This window comes from Protopterus annectens, chromosome 1.part1, assembly GCF_019279795.1.
Source record: "Protopterus annectens isolate FY-2018-M chromosome 1.part1, PAN1.0, whole genome shotgun sequence".
Taxonomy (NCBI): domain Eukaryota; kingdom Metazoa; phylum Chordata; order Ceratodontiformes; family Protopteridae; genus Protopterus; species Protopterus annectens.
In genome coordinates this window covers 1,475,378,812-1,475,399,053 of record NC_056726.1, presented here as the reverse complement: position 1 = coordinate 1,475,399,053, position 20,242 = coordinate 1,475,378,812, and the positions used below count along the sequence as shown (strand labels likewise).

At 43.4% G+C, this 20,242-nt stretch overlaps 1 protein-coding gene across 1 annotated transcript in view; it reads left to right on the top strand.

Annotated features, from left to right (window-relative positions):
• Positions 1–20,242, top strand: part of EIF3I (eukaryotic translation initiation factor 3 subunit I) — a 363,205-nt gene that overhangs the window by 57,877 nt on the left and 285,086 nt on the right. Inside the window, exon 2 of the mRNA XM_044082520.1 lies at positions 8,104–8,196. Within this exon, the coding sequence (XP_043938455.1) occupies positions 8,104–8,196 (93 nt within the window). The remainder of the gene's footprint in view (positions 1–8,103; positions 8,197–20,242) is intronic.

Sequence of the window (20,242 nt, the reverse complement as noted above, 5' to 3'; positions counted from 1 at the left end):
TGAACAGTAGTTTTATGTTTGGGTTTAGCTCTTCTTGGAGTTCATGTAGGACGCAGCCCGGGACACCGTCTGGTCCCATTGATGCTGTGTTTTTTTGCTTTGGAGAGGGCGGCTCTTACCTGAGCATCTGAGATGTCAGGGGGGTAGCACTCTGCTGGGATAGATATTTGCCCTTTGGTGGGGAGTTTGCGCTGAACCTGTCAGCTAGGATGTTGGCAGTGTCTGTAGGTTCGGTGTATTTTTTGTCATTTTGGACTAATTCTGAGCATATCTCGGAATTCCCACCTAGGTTCCTAACATAACTAAAGAAAGCCTTGTGATTATCCTTAGTGTCCTGTGCAATTTTTCTCTCGAAGCTGGCCTTAGACGATTTTATGAGTGCCCGTAGTTTTTTGCTAATACTGATCAGAGATGCCTTCCCGTTTTGGGATTTTGCTCTATCATGTAGTAGCTTCCTCCTTCTATTGTATTGTTTGTTTATGGCTGGGGTCCACCAGACAGGACATCTGCCTTTGGAGGATTGGGTCTTGGTTTTATTTGGGATTGCATGATCCATGCATTCCTGAAGGTGTTCATGGAATGCGTTTATAAAGGATTCTGCGGTCTGGGCCATATTTTCCACAGGCCCGGGGGCTTTGAAGGATTCCACCTCTGTTTTGAGGAATGTGACATTTGCTTTAGAGAAGTTTTTCACTGTGGTTTTCAGGGCAGGGGGTGGAGTTGGGATGTGAATATCCATTGAGATTAGTTTATGGTCTGATCTTACCAATGAGGGATACACTTCTGGTCTGGAGCATAGCGTCCCCATGTTGGTGATGATCAGGTCCAGTATGTTTTCCCCTCTTGTGGGAGTGGTAACAAGTGGTTCCATAGCATTTGAGTTTATAAATTCTAGGAACCTTTGGGCTAGAGTGTTGGAGCTAGAGTAATGCTCCCAGTCTATGTTTGGGTAGTTGAAGTCGCCCAATATAATGGTGTTTGGAGAGACCTTCATATTTTCCAGTGTTCTCAGGAAGGCCGAGTGGGGTTCCTGGGTTTGGGAGGGTGGTCTGTAGCAGGCTATAAACTGGAAGGCAGTTTTACCCACTGTTAGTTGTACATGGATAGTCTCTGATGCTTCGTGCTGTGCCACCAACCTGGAGGTGTGGGTATCTTTGACGAATATTGATACTCCCCCTCCTTTTGTGGTTCGGTCCAAGTTTTGGGGCCGAAAAGCATGGTATGAGGTATAACCTGGTAGTGCTGGGGTGCTCTCGGGAGCCTTGAACCAGGTTTCTGTTACTGCACAGATATCGATGCTCTCCATGCTAAGGAGAGTTTCGAGTGCGTGCATCTTGAGGTTTAGACTTCTGTTGTTGAGTAGCATTACTTTTAGTTTCTTATCCTTTGTGATGCCTATGGAGGTGGGTTTGTCTTTTGAGCCTTGCCTAAAAAAGGCACTATGGGGGTAGCAAGAGCCTTTGCCAATATCCGAAAGCCCAGGGGTGACAGGTGCAAGCCGTCCCTAGCGAAGCATCGTGGCTTGTCGAGCATGTCATCCCAGGCTGACAGGCATTGAATCCCCTTTGAATGACACCAATACTTAAGCCAGTTGTTGAAATTGATCATCTTGTCTTCATATTGTGGCATCATTCTTGGTGAAGGTAAGATGCTACTCAAGGTCAGGGTCATACTGGCCTGGGCTACATGCTCAGAGAGCTCCTCTATGTCTCTCTTCATGTAGTCCAGGGAGGTACGTCTCAGGTCCTTCACACCAGCATGGACAATGACAGAGTCATATTTGTACTTGCCTTGGAGTGACCTGAGTGCTTGTGTTTATGTGCCGGATCCTAGCGCCCGACAGGCAGCTCACCGTGACCTTCTCCTTGTTCAGCCTGGTGAGCGGGACGTCAGTGTGCCTGACGATAGTCACCTATTACAAGTGTATCAGGTGTGTTGTTTAGCCTTAAAGGCTGTGACTGTTCGGCACACTGGCTTTGTGGGCTATGTGTCGCACGTGTTTTGTTTTGGGGTAGCGGTTGCTTGGGTGTCTGCTTTGGAGGTCTCTGTTGCTTAGGCAGATTTTTATTTAGAGCCTCCGAGTATGTTTTTGTGTTTTTATGTGTTTGGTTTGCTGTCGTGGTAGGTCTATGTGAGACTGGAATTGTAGTGAGTATGGTTTCCTTCTCCTCCTGACTGGTTTGATTTGACACACTACTCCACTCTGGCATTGTTTACAGACTCAAGAGGTTAGGTACAAATCCATATATCACCCAGTGGATAGCCAACTGGCTCATAGACGGGACACAAGAAGGTAGAATTGGGAGTCTATCTTTACAAAGATGCAGTCACAAGTGGAGTCTCGAAGGGATCAATCCTTGGACCACTCCTTTATGGCATTTACTTCAGAAGTCAAGGCCAATGTCAGTGGTCTCTGGCTGACTAAATTTGCAGATTGCAAATTAGGAGCTGTCATGGAGTCTCACACTGACACAAATGTTCTCCAGGAGGGGCTGACAGACAAATGACTGGTGTCAGAACCATAGACTAAAACTAAATGCCAAGAAATGCATAATAGTATCCTTTGGGAAGTCATCCATCCCTGGTAACTATCATTGACAACACACCCCTTAGAGATGACCCAGTAATCCAGGACTTAAGGACCCTGATAGTAATCTAGCCTTTGGCCATCATGTGTCTGCAGTGGTGAGGAAATCATTCTATTTTGCTCAACTTATAAACAAAGGTATGACATCCAAGTCTAAAGAAGTTTTTGTTCCACTGTATACGGCATTCATCAAACCTATCATTGAGTACACTGCTCCCTTTGGTATGAACGTAACCAGGCATATCCAACAATTGGAACATCTACATAGGTTTCTCACTAAAAGAATGCAGGGAGTACGTAAAATGTCCTATGCAGACCGCTTCAAGGCCCTATCCCCTGTATTCTGTCTCTTTAAAGACTTTTTTGAGGGGAGATCTATGCCTCGCATACAGGGCATTGTCAGACCCCCACTCTAATGGATCTCCTGCATATCCACAAAACAAACAGACCAGAATTATATCCATTCTATTTCTAATGGACACAGGTAACCTGTAAATGGTTCATCTCCCAGGCCCATGCATTTTTAACATAAGTATTAATTAATTCATTTGTGCAGAAACTGTAAGCTTTTATACATTTTGTGTAAAATAGTCATGAGAAATACATTTTTTCTAATGAGCCTGACCTTTCAAAATTGTAATAATGAAAGTCACAGGTCATAAAGTTCTGCCCAAGGCAACCATGACCTCTTTGTAGTGTGCCTGGAGGTGGCTCATTTGGACAGTGGCCAACCTTTCTGTAAAGATTTTAGTTCTTGTACTCTCTTTGACAAAAGGAATAAGCTTGTTTTAAAAGGATTACTTCAGTCTGAGGTAGTGGGAAAAGAGACAATCCCATTCTCCTGTCCAGACAGATCTTCCAGGTTAGAGAAAAAGGAGGACTGGTTGGCAAAGGAAAGTGCTGCTAACATGACTCCACCTAAAAAAAACTCTGCTCTTACTCCCCAACCAGGGATGTCATCCACACTGGCCAAGTCTCGTCTCCCTCCCAGCTAGGAAACACCCAGTACCTTTGAGCTGAGGAAGACTGCAGGCAGCATTTCTTCGACAATAGTTGTCCATGTTTTTACTTCTAGACTTTCATCTGGTTGTTCCTTGTACTCCTACAGGTTCTTTGGGAGCCTGATTCCTTTAGACTGGGAACATATGTCAGCTTTTGAAGGCCCAGCTTACATTATGGTATCATCCCGGCTGCTGCACTTCTCAGGGTGTGTTGAGGTATCCAACCATCTGTCATTCCTGTTTTTTCGTCAGACCCTGTTTTGGTGGCTGTAGAGATGGAATCCATGCCAGAGCCTGTGTCTATTTCATCTACATCAGCAGATGTAGTTACTACCTCACCAATGTTCTGAGTGGTTTCTTTAGTGCCAGTTCTAAATGGAGATCCGTGTCGAACCTCCGGTGTCATTACCAGCACTGATGTTGCCAGGGCTGTTGTCAGTGTTGAGTGCTGGTTTTCAACCTCTTGGTGCTGAAAGTCGCTATAGAGACTTTGGCACTGGACCATTTGGCACCAAGAGTTGGCATCAGTGTCACTTTGGTAATGTCGGTGCATACCCACTCAGGGCTTGGGGTATCTAGCCATAATACTGCCATAGACCCAGCAATGGAGAAGAGAGCCGAAGTTGGTTTTTATGTTAACAGTTGTTAGTGTTGGGCTTAAGCAATGGAAAAAGAAGCCAAGACCAGTTTCAAGAGGAAAGAGTGAACATGAGGTCATGTAGAGGTACCACCAATTCTCTCGAACCACCTCTGAAGCTGGAAACTTTGACTGAAAATCTGTGTTCCCACTGGAGAGAGGAACTCATTGACCCACATTGCTGAGATCTGGGTTTGCAGTTCTCCCAGGAGAGTTTGTATGACCTTCTAGTCCCACTAGGAAGAGTATGTCAAAGAGGAAACACATTGACTCATCTTGGGAGTCTCCCTTCCCAGGTACAGATCTTAATGAATGGGAGATTTCACCCAAGTCTCCTCCTGATTTTGGTGCGGTCCTAGAGATGATGGAGGGTATCCTGGCCATAGACCCCACCTTCCTGGAGGTAGAGATCTTGCAGGTAGAGATCTTGCACGTGACCTACAAGTCCTCAGCAGCTTGAATAGCACAACTGCCAAACAAGTTAGATGTGGTAAGCTGTAGCCACTGCTGGGCAAGTTAGATGTGGTATGCTGTAGACACTGCTGGGCAAGTTAGTAGACGTCATTGCTGTAGCCACTGCCAGGCAGGTAGTGGACGTGATGCACTGTAGCCACTGCTGGGCAAAGTAGTAGATGTGGTACGCTCGAAGGCCTGCGAAGAGGCAGATTTGGCTGAACCCATACCCTGTAAATCCAAAAGAGTGCTGCAGACCCCCAAAGATGTCATTGGAGTAAAGAGCCTCTTGTAGATTTTGCCATCCCCAAAGATGCCCCCATAGCATGCTCAGACTATTCATCCCTTGAGCAGTGTGCGCAGGATGATGGCTAGACTAAGAAAGCAAGTGTATGCATATAGCATCTTCTTGGTTAGAGACTTGAACTACAAAGTGCTTATGGTTTAGCTTTATGAGGGATTTGTCCAAGAAAACTGCCGACACTCCGTTGTGTGTAGAGTATATTCAAACACAGGAACCCAGGTAGTATGTATACATTTTTATCTCCTTTGTGACTGTGCATAATGTGATGTATGGTGCAGTTTGAGTGTGGGCTGTGATTTGGCAATGAGAAAACGAGCATTGCTGTGCCTTATGGTTTTTGCAGATGTCCCCTTTGGCACTTTCTTGTTTGTGCAGAAAGTGGAGAAGCTTCTGTAGTGTGAGTAGGAAGGCAGAATGCTCACAGCTTTTGGGGTGAAGTTTTCAGCACCTCAAAGGACCTTTCAAAGTAATGAAAAAGGTGCTAGAATGTTATGGTTCGGTAAGTCCCAGCGTAGCCATAATAAAGTACTGTAGGCATTCTCATATTTAGAGGAGAATTTCAGTCTAGCCGCCCCAGAGACAGATGATTCCAACTGTCAGGGTTTAAGGCATCCTTTTGAGGATCCTCTCCATAGGAGTTCTAAAGGGTTGGCTGACTTGTCCCGCTTTGGATCAGGTGCTTTTCCCTTGACTTGTTGTGTTTAGCCATCGCATCGGACAAATGGCTAAGGGAATTTATATTCAAGGGAAGTTGAGATTATTCTTCAAAAAAAGCCATCTAGAAAGGCCACCCATACCAGAGACGGTCTGAATTTTACTCCATATTCTTCTTAGCCCCCCCCCAAAAAAAAAAGACAAAATACCTTGTATCCATTCTTGACCTAAGCTGACTAAACAAATTTGTGAAGGAGTTTCGTTCCGGTTGGTCAAAGTGCAGTATGTACTACTTGTAAGTTGGAGATTGGATGTGCTGTTTGGATCTTCATGATGACCATTTACACAACAATATAGCCAAGACCTCAGAGATTCCTGTGCTTCTAGGTGGGGACCAGAAATTCAGTTGTGCCCCTGCTCTTCAGCCTAATCACAGTCGTTTGGGTATTCACCAGGTATATTCCACTACTCTATTACAGCTTTTTCTATACCTAGATGACTGTCTGCTAGCAGCAACTGCTGTAGAGAAACTTCTGTTAGCAGTCTTACCCAAGATGTGTCTGTCATTGGGGATCATGTCAGTGTGGCCATTTCCAAGTGGTTCCATTATAGACCCTCATTTTTATTGGACGGCAGTTGGATATAGTCAAAGAACAGGGTTAACAACAGACAGAATCTCCTCATTAATCATCAGTCTCCTGCATTTTGCAAAATCTACGATCAGCAGCAGTTGTTCTCAAGGTACTTGTTCTGATGGCCTCCTCCATCCAAGTGGTCTCCTTTGTACAAGTGAACATGAAATATTACAATGAAGATGCTGAAATTGATGGGGTTAGGTTCTTCAGCCTATGATATACCCAGTAAGTCTTTCAGAAGCCTGCATCAATCATTGTTATGGTGGATTGATCCGTAGAATCTGTCCATGGGTATGTCATTTACCCGACCATCCCCTGCCGCCACAGTAACCACTGATGCACCATACAGAGTTGAGGGGGTGGCATTACAGGACATTCCAAGGTACCTGGACTGCACAAGATGCTTAGTTGGACACCAGTATACTCTGAGTGCAGTTCCCCTCGTGTTGTAGGCATTCCTTTACTTGCTTCCTGCATTGTTTTTGATCCTGACAGTCATGCTTAACTAATCTTAATGAACCCATTAATTAACTGCCTTTTTTTCCTAATTATTTTAATAAATGAAAGTATCATCTTCGTTGTTTGGCTGTTCATAGGCTGGTTTTGGTTTTCTTTTCTTCATGCACGAACTTCGTTTTTGTGTCCTTAAACCAGCCAAGAAAGGTCAAAAGGTATCCAAGATATTTCTTAAAACAAGTTGCGCTGAGTTGGGATCTGTTGATTTTTGATATATTTGAAAAACTTCATGCTTGCAATCTGTGAATACTTTTTCCTGAAAAAATGCATTTCCTTCAGTATGATTAAAGCAGTGTAATCATAATTTGTTTAGGGTTGGTTTGAGGACAGGCAAGTGAGACTTGGTCCTCATTTTAAGGACTGGTGATAGGGACGGTCTACACTATCATACCATCAGTGCTTTGGATTCTATCCAGATGTATTTGTTTCTGTGGACCTGCACTGAAGATGAAAGAAGTGTTGTAGGCAAGGTTCTGAATACAGACGATCGTCAAGTAGAGACCTCCCTCCATTCCTCATAAGAAAAATATGTATAGTGTAGAATGGTTTTGCTGTTTGCACGTTTCCACATTTTGTTGTACTAAGGATGATAGCATACTGTAGTCATGAGACTGTGAGAGGCACAAAGTACAGAAAAGTTCTTTCAGTTCTGGCTGTGAGTGCCCTGCTGTCACTGTCCAGCATTTCAAGGAATGATGGTGTGAGATCTAGCCTTAGTCTGCCTGGTACTGAGGTGTAGCTGGTGACAACCGTGGCTAGGAGAAGGACACACAAGTTGGGTAAACCAATACATTATGAATTACTTTATTTGCATTTACTTACTGAGAAGATTTGACTTGGCCATGGAAGCCTGCTTTTCAGCGAGGGCAGGGGAGAAATGCTCCATGTGAAAAGACAAACAGTACTGTGGGAAAGAAGTACACAATTTTCTTAATTGTTATTAAATGGTGCAGTTTGAGCAGTACCTAATATTAACATTCACACAGATTAATAAACAAGGACAGTAAATGAGCAATAATGTAGTTGTGAAATTAGATGTGGAGAGAAAGTGTAAGTAATTCTGGGGTGAAAGTGTAGCACTGAATAAGTGGTTTGGAACCTTTGAAAAAGAGATGAAGTAATAGTAAGTGATGGAAAATTGAGAGTAGACAGGAAAAAAATAGATTATGCATTCTAGAAGAGGTTATAAGTGGCTAGACATGGCGAGATTTGTATTTTCCACAGAAGCCATTTACTGCTATGATTAATGTGGGATTAGCTTTGCTGTCTTCTGGCCTTCTATAGAGGTTAATGTGCTTTATTTTTTCCTCTTCTAGAGACCAATTTTATTGCAGGGCCACGAGAGGTCCATCACGCAGATAAAGTACAACAGAGAAGGAGATCTGCTGTTTTCTGTCGCTAAGGATCCGGTATGTGTTTTGACTTGAAGTTTGGAGGGAGGTAATGATAGATTCTGATTGTTGCAGTAGCAGAATGAGACTGATGGTGCTGGAGTGTGTAATGTTCATGCTGTCTTGTACTGTAAGCAGTAATATATGATGGTGATGATACTGCACAAGTTCCAGCCTGAGTAGGGATTGCTCATGCCGTCTTGTACTTGTGTACTGTGACGTGTGAGATTTTTAAGCAGTAATGCATGATGGGGTGAAACTTTTTTTCATGCAGTACCATCAATCCCTGTAAGTAATGTTCTTTTCTTTTCCTTTCGGGTTTTCCCATTTCTTACACAGTAATGGAAGGCCTTGTATCTATAGAAATAGGCTTCCTGTTGAAATGTTGGCATTTGAAATGCCGAGAGATGAAAAGTCGAGAAACAAAAGATTGAAAACGCAGGAGAACGTGGGGGGTGGGTGGTAAAAGTCCCCCCCCCCCAACTTATATATACCAACTGTGAGATCGCCATACCTCAGAGAAAAGGGAGTATTCTGAGAAATAGAAATTTGGACTTGGTGTATGTAAGGCCGATCTTTTGGCCATTCAGTCTCTGCATTTTGGGACTCACTGTAGTAAGTGCCGACATTTCAAATGGTTACCATAGGAATGCCCTGTTTCTTTATTATTTTTTTTTTTCCTTTCCTCCCCTTTTATTCTCTGCCTGATCGTTAATTATCAGTGAAGTGTAACAACTAGTAAGGTCTCCCATAATTAGCCTGTATTTTGTGTAATTATCTTGTGTTCTGTTAAAGTAAACATTTAATTTTCTTGGGTCTGGATTGTTAAGCTGTCTGTAATCTGTGGCTTAGCCCATCAGTGAGAGCTGGCACTGGAGAAGGATCACTTTAAATGTGCTACTTGTCCTGTTGTATTCATGAGACCAGAACAAAGTACAGTTGTGTAAAATCTTACTATAATGATAGATGTCCTTGCCTTCACTGCTGCGGTATTCACTACAAATGGAGATTCCCTGCCATGAAGCCCACCTTCCAGTCAGTTTAGCAAAGTATACCTTTGCTTTAAGGTACGCTGAATGGCACCTACATAGTCCTTGCGTAGCGTAGGGCATAAAGGTGATGTTCAGACGTACCATCCTCAGAACTGATTGATTACCCCAGTAGGAACAGCAGTCCAAGGAAACCCAAGGAGAACCTGCACATCCAGGAAGGAAAAAAAGACTAGGGGGACTGAGGGAGGGAGTGAATACTGCAGCGGTGAAGGCAAGGGCATCTACTGTTATGGTAAGCTTTTACACAACTGTACTATGTCCTTAGTTCACCGCTCCAGTATTCATTACAAATGGGAGAGTGCAAAGGTCAAGAAGAAACTCTGGTAGAAGAAGCAGCAGAGCCTCCAAGAAGCCATGAAGAATGGCAGCAGCAAAACCAGCTCTGACTCTGCAGATACCATCCAACTGGTAATGTTTGGTAAAGGTACGCACAGAAGTACGGGGTAGCAGGGCAGCAGCAAAACCAGCTCTACCCCTGGAGATACCATCCAACTGTAATGTTTGGTAAAGGTACGCACAGAAGTAAGGTAGCAGGGCAGCAGCAAAACCAGCTCTGGAGATACCATCCGACTGTAATGTCTGGTAAAGGTACGCACAGAAGTACGGGGTAGCAGGGCAGCAGCAAAACCAGCTCTACCCCTGGAGATACCATCCAACTGTAATGTTTGGTAAAGGTATGCACAGAAGTAAGGTAGCAGGGCAGCAGCAACACCAGCTCTGGAGATACCATCCGACTGGTAATGTTTGGTAAAGGTATGCACAGAAGTAAGGTAGCAGGGCAGCAGCAACACCAGCTCTACCCCTGGAGATACCATCCAACTGTAATGTTTGGTAAAGGTACGCACAGAAGTAAGGTAGCAGAGCAGCAGCAACACCAGCTCTGGAGATACCATCCAACTGTAATGTTTGGTAAAGGTACGCACAGAAGTAAGGTAGCAGGGCAGCAGCAACACCAGCTCTGGAGATACCATCCGACTGTAATGTCTGGTAAAGGTACGCACAGAAGTACGGGGTAGCAGCTTCAAGAAGAGAATTAGCATCTCAGCCTTTGAAAAAAGCACAAGAAGAAACCGCAGCTCTAGTAGAATGAGCCTTTACAGAAGAAGGAAGGCTTTTGCCATGAAAAGTGTAACAAAAGGAAATAGCCTTTGAAATCCAAGTGGAAATAGTTTGCTTGGAAACAGCCAAACCTAAAGACCTAGGGTGAAAGGAAACAAACAACTGGTCAGGTTTTCTGATAGCTTTAGTTTTATCCAACTAAAATCTGAGCTGTCTATGCACATCTAAGGTATGCAGCACCCTGTCACTGTCAGATTGCGGAGGGGGGGGGAAATAGGCAAATTAATAGACTATTTAAGTGACACCTCATTAACCACCTTGGGCATGAAGGGAAGGATTAGTACAGAAGGACACCCTGTCCTCCTAAAATGTCAAAAAAGGTGGACAAGCCATAAGGGCTTACAACTCGGACACCCATCTGGCAGAAGTAAGAGCTAACAAAGAACTGTCTTCCACGAATTATGTTGCAAGGAAGCTAAAACAGCAGGCTGAAATGGTGCCAGAGTCAATTTTTCTAGAATGAAATTAAGATCCCAGAGAGGAGGAGGAGCAGGTCTCTCGGGAGGTCTAATATTAAGGACGCCTTTAAGAAATTGCTTAGCCTCAAATCTAGAAGCTAATGGAGAAGTTAAAGGCAGACAAGCAGAAAGAAAGAGCTGATAAGTGGGCCTTAATAGAAGAGTAGGCCAAACCAGCATTGAGCAACTGTCACAAATGAGAGAGAACAAAAGGAACATCCACGGAAAGTGGGTCCAGGTCATGAGAAAGACACCAAATAGAAAACTTCTTCCATTTAGACAAGTAGGATTTCCTAGTAGGTTTCTTGGCCTCCTGCAGGACCTGCAGCACGTTCTCAGAAAAAATGTGCGTATGAGGGATCAAAACCCTATCACTCAGTGTCAGTTGACCTCTTGTCTTGTGTGAGGAGATTCACCCTGTGAGGTAACTTGTGGTGATTGCCCTTGGCTAGATGCAGAAGTACAGGGAACTAGTGCTGTCGCGGCCAAAAGGGAGTCACCAACAAGATTTTGGGAGCATCCTATTGAATCTTGAGCAGGAATCTCAGAATGAGAGGAAGGGGAGGGAATGCATAAAAAAAAATCCCCTTCCAAGGAAATGAGAAGGTGCTCACCTTCCATACCAGAGGCCCTAGGACCCTTGCACAAAACAGAGGAAGTTGTCTGTTCAGAGGGTAGGCAAAGAGATCTACTTGAGGAGTACCCCGCTGGTGAACAATGTCCAGAAACACATCCCTGTGAAGCATCCATTCGTGGGATTGAGTGAAGGACCTGCTCAGACTGTCTGCCACAACTTTCTTATATGAAGGAATATAAACTGCCCGGAGAGTCTCTCGTTAGCCAGATCCCATGCCAGAAGTGCCAGCTGCCAAAGACGATAAGATCTTGTACCCCTCTGTTTGTTGACATACCACATAACTGTGGTATTGTCTGTGAATACCTTGACAGGCTCCATAGAGAAGAGAGGGTGAAAGGCCTGAAACATCTCTTTGATGTTGATGTGGTTTTTCAGCTGACGAGGTGTCCACATTCCCTGAACCCTCTGGGAGCCAAACACTTCCCATCCCACATCTGACGTGCCTGTGAACAGATCCTGAGAGGGAAGTGGAGGTTGAAAGGGGAGCCATGGATTCCGAGAAAACTGCTGAATCCACCCCAGAAGTTCTTTGTTGAGACACTGGAGAAGAGGAGTTGGAAAGTCTAGAGGATGTGCATGCTGAAACCACTGGAACTTCCTCATGTGCATTTTGGCCAGAGGGAGCATCAGAATAGTGGCAGCCATGAACCCTAGAGCTCGCAGAAACTCCCTCGCCATAATTTGGAGGAGGCAGGGTTGCCATCGTTTGCACAGTTTGAATCCTGCAACACAGAAAGACATGATCCTGAGAAGGAGTCGGGGAAGACTTTTTGAAGTTTATCGTGAACCCCAGGCTCTGAAGAAGAGAAATGGTAAAACAAAGATTTTGCAAAAGGACCTCTGGAGAGGATGCCTGAATCATCAGGTCATCCAAATAAGGAAATATTTGGATTCTTTGAAGCCTGCGAAAGGCAATCCACAGGAGCGAGGCATTTGGTGAATACCCTTGGGGCAGTAGAAAGGCCAGAGGGTAAAGCACAGAACTGAAAATGCCAGGAAGCAACAGAGAAATGCAAACATCTCCTGAAAAGAGGATGGATCAGAATATGGAGATAAGCATCCTTGAGGTCCAGAGACACCAGAAAGGCCTGAGGGAGCAGGAGAGGAAAAAGTGCCTGAAGGGACAACATCCGAAAGGAAGGCACCATCAGAAAGGTGTTCAGATGGGAGAGGTCTAGAATAGGTCTTCAAGTACCTTCGTTTGTGGGCACTAGAAACCTTGTTGAATAAAAGCCTTTCCCCCTTTGGGACATGGGCACCTCCTGAATAGTATCCTGAGACAAGGTCTTTAAGAACCTCTGGGGAAAAAAAGTCGTTCTTGAGGAGGCTGAGGAAATCCAGACCATGAAGTATCCCTGCCAAATGATAGACTGAATCCAATAATCCTGGGTGATTCGGAGCCAAACAGGAAGAGAAAGAGGTAAAGAGAAAGAGGAACATGGCTGGGAACAAGTGGATAGTCAGATGGCACCTGGTTCATCAGGAAAGGAAGGCTTAAGAATCTCTGGAGTCTGAGTGGCCTTAGCAGGAGGAGTCCATTTACCACCATTTTTACTTTTAGAAGGAGCGTGAGATTGCCTATGAACAAAGGCTGGCTTAGAATGGTAATTTCGCTGAAATTGAGGCACAGGAGAAACCGACATGTTTAAGCTCCTGTAAAGCTTTCCCCTTGTCCTGAAGAGATTTAAACCAGCAGCCGCGTCCCCAGACAAAAGTTTATTATCCAGAGGAGCATCCGTCAACTTAGCCTTAATGTCATCGGGTAAAGGTTAAAGCCTAAGCCAAGAATAACCCCCTTAGAACTGAACCAAAAGCAGCCTAGAAGAGGCATCTGCTACATCATAACTACATTTGCTAGAATGACAAACTACTTGAGAAGAAGTCCCTAGCAAGGAAAGAGCAGAAGATTTACTCTGTTTGGAATCGGAAAAAAGCTGACAAGCCTGAGAAAGAAGACCCAACACATACCTAGAGGTATGGGTCTGATAATTTATAGCCCTAAAAGCTAGAGATATGGGTTTGATAATTTTATAGCCCTAAAAGCTAGGGTAGCCGAAGTATAAACCTTCTTACCCAGCCTGTCCATGGTTCTACTGACCTTTGTCTGTCAGAAGGCAGTAACTTGGATGAAGGAAGCAATTGAGACACCTTATCAGAGGCTACAGACACCACAGAGGGGCCAGCAGCAGGACATTTAAACAAAAAGGTTTCATAGGGTGCCTGAGGATTGTTTCTGTCAGACTTCTTGGGAGCAGGAGGCAGAGAATCCGGTGCTTTAGAGCATTGGAAAAACATCCAGTAAAGCAGTCAAGACCGGAGGAATAGCTGCAGGTTTAGGAGATGCCTTCTGTAGTAACTCATAGTATCTCTTATGGATATCTGAAACCTGGGCACAATCCCACTTAAATTCCATCATCCTAGAGATTGTGTCCCCTAATAAAAGTTCCTCGGAAGGGTTATCAAGTGTATGAGAGTCCTCCTCAGAACCGTAGTCTGAAGGAGAAAGAATCTGTGTAGAATAAGCAAGGGATTCATCATCAGAAACCAACTCTTCCTCAGAAGAAATCTGTACTCTGGGACTTTTAGGGGAAGAAGAGGACCAAAGAGGAGCAGGAAGCGAATCCCCATGAGGAGGCCTTAACAACAGTAAAGCACTAAATAAACCCTGAGTAAAGGGCTGCCTCTCACTTTGTGGATCCCTAGGAGCAGAAGAAACATGATTAGTTTTCTGTTTCTTTTTTAAGGGGATGTCTGTCTTAGAAAGCCCTTACTCAGGATGGCATTCCAAAACTGTAGTAGGAACTTCTTCCCTAATGAGAAACTGCGGAACCCGTTTAGACCTCTCAGAAACAATTGTAGTTCCCCCTCTACACCGAAACGGACGCCATAACCTCGGGAGAAACTCCCGGCAGAGGCTGGACAGCAGAAGATTCCACTCTTGCCCTATGCACCTTCTTCCTTGATTGCTGACCCTCGGGGCAGGAAGTTCCATCCATAGTATCTTTAGCCATCTATAGTATCTTTAGCAAGAAGCTTAAGACGCTGATTCTCAAAAATACAATGAACAGGAAGAAAGCCTACTACGAAGAGTTTTACCTAAGCAAAAAAGACACTTATCGTGGAGGTCTTCATGGGGAATCGGTCTCCCAACTGGCATTTTTACCCTTCCTGGATGACATTAACTCTCCAAACAGCACAAAACAATCAAAAAAAGAACAAAAAACCCAACTGGGTACTTATCTGCAATGGTGAGGACTTCAGCAAACAGGAGTAATCACCGGAATGCCAACAAACAGAAAAATGGCAAAAAACAAACAAAAAAAAACCGGACAGATGTTACAGACCAGTTGAAAACGGCATTCAGCCTGGCGGCAAAGGTTCTGAGGATGGTACGCCTGAATGTCACCTTTATGCCCTAGGAGTGTGTAGGTGATATTCAGTGTACCTTAAACTGTAGACTTTGGTAAACTGTCCAGACCGTGGGCTTCACAGCAGGGAATCCCCATTTGTAATGAATACTGCAGTGGTGAATGTAAAGAAATCGTATGTTCCTGAAGAGTGTACATAATGCATGTATTGTCCAGACCGTGGGCTTCACAGCAGGGAATCCCCATTTGTAATGAATACTGCAGTGGTGAATGTAAGGAAATCGTATGTTCCTGAAGAGTGTACATAATACATGTATTGTCCAGACCGTGGGCTTCACAGCAGGGAATCCCCATTTGTAATGAATACTGCAGTGGTGAATGTAAGGAAATCGTATGTTCCTGAAGAGTGTACATAATGCATGTATTGTCCAGACCGTGGGCTTCACAGCAGGAAACCCCATTTGTAATGAATACTGCAGTGGTGAATGTAAGGAAATCGTATGTTCCTGAAGAGTGTACATAATGCATGTATTGTCCAGACCGTGGGCTTCACAGCAGGGAATCCCCATTTGTAATGAATACTGCAGTGGTGAATGTAAGGAAATCGTATGTTCCTGAAGAGTGTACATAATGCATGTATTGTCCAGACCGTGGGCTTCACAGCAGGGAATCCCCATTTGTAATGAATACTGCAGTGGTGAATGTAAGGAAATCGTATGTTCCTGAAGAGTGTACATAATGCATGTATTGTCCAGACCGTGGGCTTCACAGCAGGGAATCCCCATTTGTAATGAATACTGCAGTGGTGAATGTAAGGAAATCGTATGTTCCTGAAGAGTGTACATAATACATGTATTGTCCAGACCGTGGGCTTCACAGCAGGGAATCCCCATTTGTAATGAATACTGCAGTGGTGAATGTAAGGAAATCGTATGTTCCTGAAGAGTGTACATAATGCATGTATTGTCCAGACCGTGGGCTTCACAGCAGGGAATCCCCATTTGTAATAAATACTGCAGTGGTGAATGTAAGGAAATCGTATGTTCCTGAAGAGTGTACATAATGCATGTATTGTCCAGACCGTGGGCTTCACAGCAGGAATCCCCATTTGTAATGAATACTGCAGTGGTGAATGTAAGGAAATCGTATGTTCCTGAAGAGTGTACATAATGCATGTATTGTCCAGACCGTGGGCTTCACAGCAGGGAATCCCCATTTGTAATGAATACTGCAGTGGTGAATGTAAGGAAATCGTATGTTCCTGAAGAGTGTACATAATGCATGTATTGTCCAGACCGTGGGCTTCACAGCAGGGAATCCCCATTTGTAATGAATACTGCAGTGGTGAATGTAATGAAATCGTATGTTCCTGAAGAGTGTACATAATGCATGTATTGTCCAGACCGTGGGCTTCACAGCAGGGAATCCCCATTTGTAATGAATACTGCAGTGGTGAATGTAAGGAAATCGTATGTTCCTGAAGAGTGTACATAATGCATGTATTGTCCAGACCGTGGGCTTCACAGCAGGGAATCCCCATTTGTAATGAATACTGCAGTGGTGAATGTCAGGAAATCGTATGTTCCTGAAGAGTGTACATAATGCATGTATTGTCCAGACCGTGGGCTTCACAGCAGGGAATCCCCATTTGTAATGAATACTGCAGTGGTGAATGTAAGGAAATCGTATGTTCCTGAAGAGTGTACATAATGCATGTATTGTCCAGACCGTGGGCTTCACAGCAGGAATCCCCATTTGTAATGAATACTGCAGTGGTGAATGTAAGGAAATCGTATGTTCCTGAAGAGTGTACATAATGCATGTATTGTCCAGACCGTGGGCTTCACAGCAGGAATCCCCATTTGTAATGAATACTGCAGTGGTGAATGTAAGGAAATCGTATGTTCCTGAAGAGTGTACATAATGCATGTATTGTCCAGACCGTGGGCTTCACAGCAGGGAATCCCCATTTGTAATGAATACTGCAGTGGTGAATGTAAGGAAATCGTATGTTCCTGAAGAGTGTACATAATGCATGTATTGTCCAGACCGTGGGCTTCACAGCAGGGAATCCCCATTTGTAATGAATACTGCAGTGGTGAATGTAAGGAAATCGTGTGTTCCTGAAGAGTGTACATAATGCATGTATTGTCCAGACCGTGGGCTTCACAGCAGGGAATCCCCATTTGTAATGAATACTGCAGTGGTGAATGTAAGGAAATCGTGTGTTCCTGAAGAGTGTACATAATGCATGTATTGTCCAGACCGTGGGCTTCACAGCAGGGAATCCCCATTTGTAATGAATACTGCAGTGGTGAATGTAAGGAAATCGTATGTTCCTGAAGAGTGTACATAATGCATGTATTGTCCAGACCGTGGGCTTCACAGCAGGGAATCCCCATTTGTAATGAATACTGCAGTGGTGAATGTAAGGAAATCGTATGTTCCTGAAGAGTGTACATAATGCATGTATTCTAGGGAATTTCAATTTTAATGGTAGCAGGAAAGATTCTCTCCCTCTGAACAAAATGATGGAGCAGTTTAGCCTGGCATACACAAGAGACTCCTGTTCGAACCGATTCAAGAACTGGTTTTAGCTTCATGCTTAACCTAATAATAACCAAGTTACACTGAAATACTCCCAAGTGCTGTGAGTGACCACTCATCTGTTAAATCCATTTAGTCATTCAGAACAAATGGAAAAAAAATCTCCTCAAATAATTGCATGAAGGTCCCTAATCGTAAGCTATCAAATCTCAATACCCTACTCGGTGCCATAGATTGGATTACCCTGTACTCCATTCATGAATCCCTTCTACTTTGCAATTTTTCAGCACAAAACTGACCACAATTCAGGATAAAATTATTAATTATTAATAATAATTCCCGTGGCTTTTAGTGGATATTAAAAACAAAATTTAAAGTCGGATATTCATCCTAGAAGAACTGAGAAAGAAACCTGGACAAAGCAAACCTTTCTGAGTTTAAGGAAATAAAACAAGGATTACACTATAAATATTGCAAAAGCCCTGCATCTTGTACAGAAATAGGAAACAGGCTGGTCTACATTGACTCTTTATGGAAAGAAACAAAATGCTTAAGAGACATTAAATAAAACTTCAGCTACTAAAAGCGAACCAATAGCATTGAATCACATCAGCTTTGCTAGTAATTATGCTCACTTTTTGCTGTCCACCATAACGGACATTAATTAAAGCTTTTACAACAGTTTACTCTCCCCAGCAGAGAACAATTACTTTCATTCCTGATCTGTACCCTCTGACTTCTTATGCAGCAGTCTTTCACTTCTCTGAAATTTCAGTAAAAAAGATGAAATCTTTACTACTAAAACTCAACAGTTTGGGATCTAAATCCAGCAAACTTTATCCTACCTTGCTAAAGGTTGCAGCTAAAAAAAAATTGCTAAACCCCTTACTTGTACCTTTTTTTTTTTTTTTTTTTTTTTTTAACTATCTTGCTATAGGCATCGTCCCAACAACAATCAAACAAGCAGTTATAATCCCTCTACTTAAAGGCACTTCTAATGGGCTGAAGGGTTGTAAATTTATTTCTGCCCAGTGTCCTGTTACCAAAATGTTACAAAAACTTTTATACTCTCAATACGTAAGCACAGCTATAGTCTGTTATGTGAGGCACAGAATGGCTTTTACAATGCATTCAGTAACTTTACAACCCATTGCAACCTGAATGAGGGACTTGTTACTACAGATGTTTGTTGACATGACTTTTTTGAAACAGTCAAACATACCCTTCTCAACAAACTGAAAGGACTCCATGTTGGAGATAGCTGTGAAACCAGCAAACAGTGCTATGTAAGACAACCTTCCAGTGCCAAGTCCTAAGCAATGTCTCCTCCTCTACTGCTGGTAAATCTAATACAGGTAAATCTAATACAGGTGTACCACAAGAGTCTGTGCTAGGTCCTCTCCCTTGTCTCTCTCTGTTAATGACCTCTTCCTAGAATTACCAAATCATATGAGCAGGCTGCTGCTGTCCAGTGCTGACCACTCTGACCTGCAAATCAAGTTATAGGGCAGTTTCACTCAGTTATGCACTTGGTCCACTTTTAACAAATGTTATGGTCTTTGCCTTAGCCAAGAAATTACCCACTATCCCTCCTATTTTCTTAACAGATCTTAATGGGAGCAGAATACATAATGTTACTGAACAGAGGTTCTTAGGCCGAATACTGACCCTACTATTTCCTTTACGACCCATACAGACTTTATAAGTAATGATCTTCCTCAGGTAACACTGTTACAGGATCAGTCACCTCTTTTCACCCACTGCTGCTGGCCTTTTTTTTTCTCATTATGCATTCATCCCACAGTACTTGCAGAATACAGAATAAGAACCCCAGGTGCACCATTGCAATGCTCTAAAAAAAAAAAAATTCCAGTTAGCTTTCAGTGTCTGTCTGGCTACTTTTCATCCAAGTACTCTAATTTACAAGGTGCTAAAACATGGTCACTGCCCACCAGTAAGAATGAAACTACTTTTACAAGACCACCCTTATGTACTAAGAAGTACGTAGGACAACAGTTTCAGTTAAGTACACTCCCCATTTAAAACTGCTGTAGGTGAGACAGCCTTCTCTAGATGGGTTCCTATTATGTAATCGGACACATTTCTTCGAAGCGTCTTGATTGAACTTGAAAGCATGAAACATCAAAATAGAGAAATGGCATGTAAGCGATTTCTTTCTCTGGGAAAGAAATCGCTTGGCTGCCTCTGTTACTTTGCCATCCTCCTCACTGTAGTGCAATCTCAGAGTTTGTATATTTAAGTAGGGGGTACATCGGGGGGGGCAAAGCCCCCCACTTTATGTAATGTTTTTAAGTTTTTATTTTCTGGAAAAGCAGTTATTATCCCCCCCCCCCCTGCTGTTCCGAGTGTTCGGGATTGTAAGCTTTCACTTACATGGGGTTGATAAATCAGCTTTTGCTTTAAGCATTCGCTGATTTAATGTAGATCTCTCTAGACTGGGACCAGCTAACTGGAACCACCTGCCTACAGACATCAAAAGTCTAGATACCATAAAAAACTTCAAAGATGCAGGGCATTTAATTTACTGATTCTGGTTGCAGCTGTTACTGTGACAGTGGTTGGGGTAGCATGCCATCCCATATCATGAATAATAGAATACATTTAAGAAAATTTTCTAAGCCTCCTCTTATATGCATATATTTCACATGTAGATATAAGTATTGTATCTATGATTGCAGTGTATTTTATGCATTTGTTAGCTTGCATCTTCTATGTATTTTTTTATTTTTCTCTCTGTGCACTGACTGTATCTTTTAATGTTAAGCTGTCTCTCTCGCCTTCATTCTTGCTGGTTGGGTTCGGAGCCGACCTTCGGCTCCGACTCGGCCATTTTCGAAAGCTCGAGAGCTACTTACTGGCTCA